Source organism: Podarcis vaucheri (genome assembly GCF_965113315.1).
Source record: "Podarcis vaucheri genome assembly, chromosome: 6".
In the NCBI taxonomy this organism is placed as follows: domain Eukaryota; kingdom Metazoa; phylum Chordata; class Lepidosauria; order Squamata; family Lacertidae; genus Podarcis; species Podarcis vaucheri.
Window position 1 is genome coordinate 9954293 of NC_138764.1, and position 10863 is coordinate 9965155.

General features: G+C 40.6%; 1 protein-coding gene across 8 annotated transcripts in view; it reads left to right on the forward strand.

Annotated features, from left to right (window-relative positions):
- The window catches only part of RASAL2 (RAS protein activator like 2), a 236858-nt gene that overhangs the window by 66741 nt on the left and 159254 nt on the right, over nucleotides 1–10863 (forward strand). For 3 of the 8 annotated variants that reach the window (XM_082229000.1, XM_082229009.1, XM_082229008.1), the window contains exon 1: nucleotides 7118–8038. The exons of 3 other annotated variants lie outside the window; for them this stretch is intronic. In XM_082229000.1, coding sequence (XP_082085126.1) covers nucleotides 7474–8038 — 565 coding nt within the window. In that variant the 5' untranslated portion in view covers nucleotides 7118–7473. Of the gene's footprint in view, nucleotides 1–7117; nucleotides 8039–10863 lie in introns of those variants that run through there. 2 more of the 8 variants (XM_082229007.1, XM_082229006.1) reach the window with 2 other exon arrangements.

Genomic DNA, 10863 nt, shown 5'->3' on the forward strand with positions numbered 1-10863 from the left:
AAATGAACATCCAGTATCCTTCCCTATTTCACCTAACCATTATATTGTTCATATAATCTCCATATTTAACGGAAGTCAAAGTGAAAGACAGAGAATCTATGATTATGAGAGATCAGAGAACAAAATAATAAAAATCATGATTGAAGACTGAACTAGGCTTATCCTCCCATCTGTCTCATTAAAATACTTAACTGTTCTCTGTGTTTGTCTTCCTGAAAATCAGCTTAGCTTCCTGATTTGTGCAGAAATGTTGAGTTGCATCTGTGACTGCTTACAAATTGATCCAGTCTGTGAATGTGGTTTCCAAGAGATAAATGTCAGAATCACTCTTGGAAACTTTGTTCTTTGTACAACACTCATCCGAGACTCTTTTGCCTTACATTCCAGCTCCTAAATCTGGTCAGTTCTCACTCAAAAAACCTTTTAATGATGATACTAGCAAAATAAATGTTTTAAAAGGCAACACTCCACTTGACCTTATTTGTTCTTATGTAGCTTATCAGGTCTGATTTTTTCTAATTACAATAATAGCAATAAAAATAATGGTATTATTTATACCCCACCCATTTGACTTGGTTTCCCCAATCACTCTGGGCGGTTTACAGCATATCTAAAAACATAATAAAAACATCAAGCGTTAAAATCCTTCTGATACAGGACTGTCTTCAGATGTCTTCTAAAAGTTGTGTAATTCTTTATCTCTTTGACATCTGAAGGGAGGGCATTCCACAGGGCGGGTGCCACTACCGAGAAGGCCCTCTCTGCCTGGTTCCCTGTAACTTCGCTTTCTGCAGTGAGGGAGAAGAAGAAGCTACAAGACTACAAGAAGAAGCCTCAGACCATTTGAGGGATCATCTCTTGACTTTCCTCAGGTTATGAGTTACTAATGGTGTGCTTTAGGGACTGGACTCTAATAATTTTCCATTAACCTATGACAGCCTTTAGGAATCTTAGATCTGGGCACTGCACAATTTTAGCAACATCACTGCAATCAGCTTAGGCAGGTGTGTTGCAGATGAACGTGCAAATGGTTTAATTGCCTTGGTGAATGCTTAACTGGGATGGAATGGGGGACTCAAGAGACCGCCATCTTGAAAGTGCTTCTGTGCCAGCTAGTAAACATGAGCCGTGGACTATGGACTCTTCTTCACAACCATAGAGAAAGTTATTATTTAATCAAAAGGCAAAACGGTTGTGGCTTTTTGGCTTTTTCCAACCCTGGACACATTGAAACTGAAAAAGTGACCTTTGCTTCCACCTCTCTTAATTATTTCCACTCAGCTCCTCTGCTGGCATTAGTCATCTCCATGTGACAGCAGATATGTGTCTCTATCGTTTGGCCGCCCTAATCTCAGCACCACCTTTTAGTATCGTCACCAAAAGCTTGTACAGAAAGAAGGGATTTATCTTGACTTGCCGAAAGCTTCAGTCAGGACTGGATTCATGGTTCCAGGTTGTTCCAGTGAATACCAAAGCCTGCTTGCTTGCTTGCCTCCAGTTCCACTCAGAGTTCCTCTGAGTTAGCAAAGACATGGATCTATATTGACCCTGTTCTCATACAAAAATAATGACTTCATTCTCTTTGCTGGAAACTGGCAGTAAGTATTTCTTTCCATTATTATAAAATGCTTGGATAGAAACATCAACAATGAGCCATGCATCAGACAGCAGACTCCCTTGAGAACTGAAGATACCAGAGACGGATTCCATCCGTGATGATAAATACTTTGGCTACCTGTTTTGAAACATTTCTAAGCCATGTTGGGGCTATAAACTGAAAGTACTGTAGTATGAAACCCAGCCACTGTTAAAGTAAGCCAAAGTCCTTCCTTACTGTTCTATTCTGTTCTATTCTCAGTAGGTGAAAGCAACAAAAGCCAAATCCTATGCAAGCATAGGCGGGGGTGGGGTGGGGATTACTGAAGTCAATAAGATCTCAATCTATCTTTATTTTGTCCAAAGACCAGACAGCAGAATTAATAACAGCAACGTATACTACATCAGCACCAAGGGGCGGACGCTGTAGATGAAATTAAAAATTCCCTATAAACTTATTTACATTAAAAATAGCACTCCTTCAGCTAAAATCTATGATCCAGAGTTTAAAGTCTAACTTTTTAACCATTTCCCAAATGCAAGAGAACTGCTAGTACATGGGTAGCCAACATGAAACTCTCTAGATGTTGTTAGACTACAGCTTGCATGATCCCTGATCAATCTGGCTCCAGGGACACCTGGAGTTTGTAAACAATATGCACAATTTGTAAATGAGTCTTTTGACTGAATGAAACACAAATATATGTGGGATTTTCTGTGTGGCAGGGGTAAGACTAGATAAATTGTGTGTGCAAGTAACTTCAAATCAGATTAGGACAGCCTCCTCATGCCTGGTGCTACTCCTGCTATAGAGTTATAATCCAAAATATCTGTTGGGAAGCAGGTTGAGGAAGGCTGGATTAGGAGATCAGGAAGGAGAAACCTGACCACTAGTCCTGTTAGCTAGGGATGATGGGAGTTGTAGTCCCAAAACATCTGGAGGGTCGAGTTTGCCTATGCCTGGAATCATACAACCAGCAGCAGATACTGGATGTTAAATGAAGCTGGTTTTAAGATGTCAGAGTCATGCTGATCTAGATAAGTGTGTCATTTGGCCTTACACAACTCAGTTATTTGGGAGCATTGGATGAAAAGAACAACACCTAAGCCAAGCTTCAATTGTGGGGAAGGGCCGCTGGGGGAGGAAAGCTTCATTGTGCTATCTCCCACTAGCACAGTTACTTTGTTGAATCTAGCCCCTTATTTTTTATTACTTTATACACTGCTTATATGCCAACATGGCTTCTAAGCAGTATATAGTCAATTAGAAAATATAAATGATATAATAAATCAGTTATAAAATCCATACATCATTAAAATAACGTACAATAACAATTCCATCAGAGCATTAAAACATCCTTAATTAAAATTCATAATAAAGGAAGCCAGTCAAAATGCATGACAACTAAATGTAGTTAAAATACAGCTAAAAACAATAAAATCAGAAGTTCAGGATCAAGGGAATGCTTGCTAAACAGCGGTGATTTCAGGAACTAGTTGCGTACCAATATTGATGAGACCTCTTATAATTCAGCTGGGAGGGCATTCCGGAACACTAGTGCCCAAAATGTAAAAGCCCTTTTCTGTGTCACAACAAGTCAATAATGAATTATGGTCAGCACCAGGTTCGAGAAAACTTCCAGAGAAAACATACAGTACCTTGATGAAAAAAGTATAGGATACGGTAAACAATTGTCCCCCAACTATCCCAGGCTTTCGTTGATGTATCTTCAATTTCAGTTAAATGAAGAGAGTTGAAAAAATATTTCCTTTTGACTTACTCCTACAGCCGATTTTTATTTTAGAAAACAGTGACAGCATGAAATGGATCTCATCAAACGACTTCCCTGCATGCCACAAAATTGCTTGCATTTTGTAGTTCCTGGATTGTTGCCAAGTTTTTTGTCAAGTTCTGAAACCAGGCACAAGACAGCTGATTACCTCCTAAGCCTCATCATTCCATCTTGTGTCTTCTAAGTCTCCATCTACATATGTTGGATCACACAGCTATAGGGATTTCAGTAGGACACAAGCAAGATCTTTGAAGGCAGGGAGGTGGCTATGTACAGGCTAAAATGCTGGTTACAATACAGGCTATATTGGGTACATCCTAAGAGGATCTGAAATATGAATATTGGTATTTCCCTTCTTCTTGTCTACGGCCAGAGAACTGGCTTGCACTGGTTGAGAGGCCAGAACCACTAATCCCAATTGTAGAGATTTCTAGAATGTCCTGATTGCAGTTGAAACGAGTTTTCCAGCTGTGGTGAAAGTAGCAACGGAGCAAAGAAGGAAATACTTTCTTCCCTTTGGCAATCTGGTAACTCCTTGCTTCTCTCCCTGAATTCCCCTGTGCGGGTTCTAATGGGACTGCTGACCGAGGAGGGAGAACTGGCAAAGCCAGTGGTTCTCAAAGGGTGCGTGGCAGGAGAGAATGGCAAAGGTGTTAGGAATCAAAGCCAATCAATGACACATTTAAATATTTCAGTGCAGTATAGTATTGAAATCTCTCTTTTTAAATTATTTGCAGAATATGGATAGATATCTTTTCAAAATCAAGCACTGCTAGGAGTTCTTTCCTTTTGTTTTCCAGTGCATTCCTTATCAATAGAAAATTTGGTATGGTGCAAGCAAGCAAATTTTAATTCTTAAAATGTGGCCTAGAGAAAGAAGTTTGAGAATCGCTAAGCTTTCTGAGATGGTAGCTGGTATATTAATCATGCCTTGGTTAATGAATGTTTTGACCAGAAATATGGTGACCATTCTTCCTGACCGCTTCACTTAGAAAGTACCAGTTGCCAGGCTCAGTTTTTCAGTTGATAGTGGTTACTGAGCACTTGATAGGAGCTCATCATTTTCTCCTAAGTTATGGTTTCTCTGAGGCATGGTGATTCATTGTGATAGATTAGAGAGAGCCTATTGATTAACTTTAAACTAATATTGCTTGGCTAATAGTCCATTGAAGTTATGTAATCGAGTGAACAATTCATATAATATGTTTGACGAGGGTGCACAATGAGATGGTTATATTGAATATTCCAGTCCTGCCATAGATGCTCAGATAATATAGCTCCCCAGAGAAGAAAGTATACCAAGCGATTCTTCTGCATATCCCACTTACATCCAAAGCCCACCCCCTTGGTTATGTTTGAAGGTTCCTGAATATCAAGTCAAGAGTAGTCATAGTACCAGGTGACCTAGACTGTTGTCAGTCTTAAAACTCCTCTGGGGGTGTCTTGCAGCCACTCTCAGATTAACCACCCCTCATTTGGGTTGTGGTTGCCTCCGCAAGTGAAGCTGTTTTGTCCAGAACAATCTATTAAACAAACTATTTTGATAATTTCTTAGTGTACAATGGTAGTGGCAGCAGTTGCCTGTCTACATCCACTCGGAGATTAAATTTAGTTGGCCTGAAAAGATTGTGAAAGGCAACAAATTCTTGCTTCTAAAAGCAGTTACACCAGAGCACACATGGGAATACATAATTTATTTCAATATAAGCTTGTATCAATTAAGTGATTGATTTAATAAGGTAGCTTTTAAAAGAAAACCTATTAATATTAATGCAAATGTAATCTTGTCTAAGGCTTTGCCGCCAGGCTTGCTTAACAAAGTCATATGGACCAATTTTCATGCATCATTGTGTGATGCTGTGTAATCCAGACTAAACCGCAGCGAATATGGATGAGACAACAGTGAATCACTATTAGGATACTTGGAAGAAAAATTTCCCAGCAGCAATATGCCAGTTTTATTTCTCTTCCGTTTTTGATTTTCTTTTTCTCACTGACTCTGATGAATTGTGCTAACTTTTCCTTTTCCTTTAACATAGAACCAATAGAACCAACAAATAAAAATATTTTCTTAAAAACTAGAAAAGAATCTTTAATCTTTATTAAACATTTGAAAACTTCCCCATACAAGGCTGCCCCTGTCGCATAACTCCATCCCCTCCGACATTCCTCCAGTGAAAATGGTGATGTCCTAAGGAAAAGCGGGACGTTCCAGGACAGCTTCTGTAAATCTGTGACTCTCTCTGGAAAATAGGGACACCTTGAGGATCTGAGTTAATACTAGTAGGACTGTGACATTTCTCGCTATCCTGTAAATAGCCCTGAGTTGATTGCTGGTGGGAAGAACCAAGTGACCCCCCTTTTAGGATACAAAATTCAATACAGTGGTACCTCGGGTTAAGTACTTAATTCGTTCTGGAGGTCCGTTCTTAACCTGAAGCACCACTTTAGCTAATGGGGCCTCCTGCTGCCACTGTGCCGCCGCTGCACGATTTCTGTTCTCATCCTGAAGCAAAGTTCTTAACCCGAGGTACTATTTCTGGGTTAGGGGAGTCTGTAACCTGAAGCGTCTGTAACCTGAAGCGTATGTAACCCGAGGTATCACTGTAATGTGCACTCGCACACACAAATGAACTAGTAAGGATTGTTACGATATCATTGGCAATGCTGATTTATCCTGTTCTTTTTCAGAGTAGGCTATGGCACTGCCTAGTCCGCCCTCTCAGCGTTCTGCAAGCAGAAGGCCCCATATTCAGTGGGATATTTCTTCCAGCAAGGCTGTTTTTTGTGCCCATTTTCTGGTGGGAGTGGGAAACCAAATATAACGTGTGGCCTTGCTTGAAGAGAGTATCTTGGAGGCTTCAACAGCATCACTATGCAACTGATAAAAAAGCGATAGCTTAAGAATCTGTGATGGATTGGTCTGTTTTTATTAGTCTGCCAAACTGCATCATTCTTTCAAATAACCAAACTCTTTTTTTATTATTATTCTGCAAGGTTTGCCAAGGGCCTGTCAGCCTTTCCATTCGAAACCCCATATTTTCTGGGGTTTGTGAGCACATTGTTTCAATCTGGTCTGAAACTTGGCTTGTGCCTATTAGCAGATATGTTTTCTTAGCAAATTTAATATGGTAAGCTGTTCCTTAACTTGTTGAGGTGGCCGTTTTTCTTTTACTTAACTAGATAGGGGTATTACTTTCCAGTCTACTGACTCCAATTAGATTTATGAAAACAAAAACCCTGCTCACTTTAAAAATATGCACATTCCCATGTTTCGTTTGCCACAACATCTGGCCTCAAGAGCGGTCTGCTTCTTTACTTTGGTCAGTGATTGACTAAACACCACCTACCTCCCCTCGCTTAACTCCTCCTTTGTGCATATTTTCCTTTAGTGTATTTGCAGGGTTCTTCGTTTCAGCTGCTCTTTCCTTTCCTTCATTCAATTCATATGCATCACTGGAAGAATTGCTGCATTGAGTCCTCATGGATTTGGCATTACTTCTGAGTACTATTCTGGATCTGAAGATAGGGATGGTAACAACAACTATAGATTAAATTGTTCAAGGACTGAACTATATCCAGTCCCTGTTGCTTTGAAGCCCTCTTCTTGATGCACCCTATTTTTATAATCAAGACTATTGTGGGTATCAGTTTAGTTCTACTTGATCTTATGTGGAAACTAAAGGTACTTTCACAGTCTATTTTTAATTCATGGTTACAACATGAGAGGCAGAAGTACAATTTGCCCGGCACTTAATTGGTGGGGTTTTTTCTTCTGTTTTTTCTTCTTTTTGTCACTTCCTGAAAGTCTGCAGCTGAGATCTGAAACCCAGGAACTGAAAATTAGCACCACAAGCTGTCTCTTAATCACAAGAGAGAAGGATCCGTATCTGGGTGCCAACTGTGCTTCACTATAAACACAGAGTTGATGTAAGATGATGTAGAATTGAGTCTGAATGGTACCTGTTCAAGAAGAACGTTTGCCACCTCTGGAAGGAAGTTGCTTGGATGGTAATCTTAACAAGTAGGAGCATGCGCACCGAAGTAAGTGTAAGGTGAGGTAGCTGAACGTGAAAGGTGGAAAATGAATGTATTTAAAAAGCGCTCTGGTCCCCCTGCACTTTTTCAGAGATCCGTGTCGGTGCAGGATGGTGATTGTACAAAAGTGAGAGCTAGTTTGAAGGACTACCATTGGTGCTATCAAGTGAAAAGCAAGAGGACTTTGGAAGAAGCAGATTCGGATTTAGGGAAGCTGCTTGAAACTTACCAATGGCAGACTCATCCCAGACTTCCCTGGAAAGTGGCCAGGAGGCCAGATGCAGCAAGGACTGCCGAAGAGCCTTTGACAGTGTCCACGTTAGTCGCTGACAGTCACCAAGAAGACCCAGAAGAGAAGGCTGCCATGCCAGCAACAAGGCCATTTCGGGTTCCTTTCTGCAGATCTTTATCTGAACCTGCCCCGCACTGGAAAGAGAGGAACACAAAGCCACTTCTGCAACCAGAGTCTGGGGAGCAGGACAATTATTTTGTCCGTGGCTTCTTTTCTACAATCTCCAGCAGCTTTTCTAAGGTGCTGAATCGGAAGGGGGAACAGAATGCTGCCGTGACAAATGAGGGAGTGGAGAGTAGTCAGATGGATTTGACTGAAGGTATTATTTTTCTACTTTCCCTAATGTTCTGTAAGGGTGAGTGAATTACTTGTTTCATAGGGAGTGTGTTAGTGTGCAGTGTCCTGTCCCTGTCCCCCCCCCCCCCGAAATAGCCAAGGTTTTTCTGCATTTCCGTTGGTCATTTTGTAAAAATAAATAGTATGAAGAAGCTGATTTGTGTTCTCTGATTGGGGGGGGGAGCTAGCTTTTCCTCTCCAATGTATTAGCTTATCAGTAGCTGTTTCGTGTTGACCTGTTTGTGTAGCACAGGCAAGAACCCTTTTGCACAGATTCAATGCATGCACGACTGTGCATTGCCACAAACCCAGAAGTGGCAGGAAAAGGGGGTGGGGATGTTACCGTGCTTATCCGTACTCTGCCATCACACACAATAACCTGGAACCCCACCCCCACCCAAACCAAGGGCTGCATGTACAGTATATACTGAATACACAAAGTAATACAATTTAATGGAGTCATACCATCTAGTTGTGTAGTAAGAAGGTGAGTTTGTAAATATCCCAGTTTGTTATTAATCAGCATAAACATGGTTGTTTAGATCGAGAGATTTTTACCTGGGTGCTAAGCTGTTACAGCAAAGGTGATTGGTGCCAATGCTTGTCAGGAGTTCTTCAACTGTTTTAGTGTTTTTTGTCACATTTTGATACTGCCGCTATGGGGGCAACACTAATGGAACGGTTTCTGCTGTGATTCAGCAAAACTATAGGCCCATCTTAGGGAGAGCCATATATATGTACAGTTAAATATTTTGTTGAGCTTTCTGCTATCCTGTAGCTACTTGAGCTGCAAAAAAGGCAAGATACATTTCAGCTTAAAATGTTCAGTTGAGAAGAAAGCCGTCTCATTCAAACTGCAAAGAAACAATTATTAAGCGTTTCTCCCTGTTTTCATTGAGGACTTGTGCCATCAGGAACAACCAGTAGCCCTTGGCTGGGTTAGGTCCATGACCCAGTAAACATGCTGCTCTCAGTTTGTAAAGCACAATAGCCAACTAGGTGATACACAACAAAATAAGGAGCTAGTGGGTGCAGCAGCTTATAGCACCGCTTAAAGTGGTGGGATTTTTAATTTTTCACAGTATTTTCAATTACTATTCTTTCCACATATCTCACTTAATGTTGTTTTTATAGAACGACATGGTGTTGTTTGGAGTCGATGTGTATGCTTATCTCAGACTGTTTAAAAACAAAAAACAAAAAACAGGAATCATAGTTGAGTGCGATAGCTATCTGCACAAGAGTATTAGAGCGCAGTGTGCTAAAGGAGAGCAGATGCCTGGCATTTGTAATGACACGATGACATTTAAAGCTTGCTACTGGGAAGCCAAAGGCACAGAGGGAAATGATGCTGTCTTTAAATTGCACACTAGGCGCTGAAACTGAACCAGTTCATCATGTGAGATTTATGGCTTTGTAATCAGTCAGCTAAACTGATGCATGCTAAGATGCCAAGCAGAGGAAAGTTGCAAAGGTTTGGCCAGTTGGGATTGCGGTCAGCAAACATTCTAATCCCCAACACTGGATTTCAGATAAATCTTCTCCACTGGTAATTTTAAAAAGGTTCCTTAAAAAGAGAATCAATCTAATTTGAACTGTTACTGATTCAACTGTGAAAAATGGCTGTAAGGTCTTCCATTTAAAAATCCCTGAATACTTTTGATTATCTCATTAAATTGTTGGAGACATCTGGAAACCATTGAGTCCACTGCTGGACTGGTCCTCTGCAATCAAAAGTCCTCTGATTATTATGAGCAGCTATGCTGACATGGGCATTTAAAACCTCTTAATCACAGTCTAGTGTGCTCTTGTATTGGGTAACCCTACAATTACTAGAAATAAAACAGTAACCATCAAAACTAGACACTTAAGCTGCACTTGAAAGTGATTCTTTTTGGCTGTTCGTTCTCTGCAAAATATTATAACGCCCTCCCATCAGATGTCAAAGAAATAAACAACTACCTGACATTTAGAAGACATCTGGAGGCAGCCCTGTTTAGGGAAGTTTTTCATGACTGATGTTTTAATGTCTTTTTAATCTTTTATTGGAAGCCGCCCAGAGTGGCTGGGGAAACCCAGCCAGATGGGCGGGGTAGAAATAATAAATTATTATTATAATAATTATAAATATTGCTAGGACTTGCAGAATAATTTTCTGAATTCTGAGTGCAGAAGGGTTTGTTTGTTTTTTAATTAACACTTTTAGAACAAAACAAGCAAGATTTACTAGCAAAACCATGGGGGAGGGGAGAATGCTGGCAAAAGGAGTATGATGGATTGCCAAGGTGTCATATACTGATGTTGGTTTTGTTGTAATTTGTTTAAACTTTTTTGTAATCTGTCCTGGGAACCTGTTGAAAGGCACAGTATATACCTGTATGATAGGAGATAAATATATGTGTACAGTGCCATTTGCTGTCAGGCAAAAACTTTTGTATAAGGCAACCAGGTTTTTAAGAATTGGTTCACTACTTGCAACAAGTTGTTCACTCCGAGATAAATACTGCTATCTGATCCTCAGCCCGTTGATATATAGAGGAAAGGAGGTTGCAGACCAAGCCTCTTCTTGGCTGTCATGAGGCCTCGAAGAAGCTAATCCCAGTGACCATCTGACAGGCCCCATATGACAGTATGTGAACATCTGTAAAATTCAGTTCTATTCAGAAACCAAAGGCGGTGAAGTGCAGACTTCTGGCCCCCAAAGAGGCATTTATAGGGGAGCTCCACATCATTTGCACTGGAGAACCTTGTCCATTGTACACAGCTGCCCAAGCAGGCTGTTGTTAGGAGCCGGAGTCAGGAGTAAAT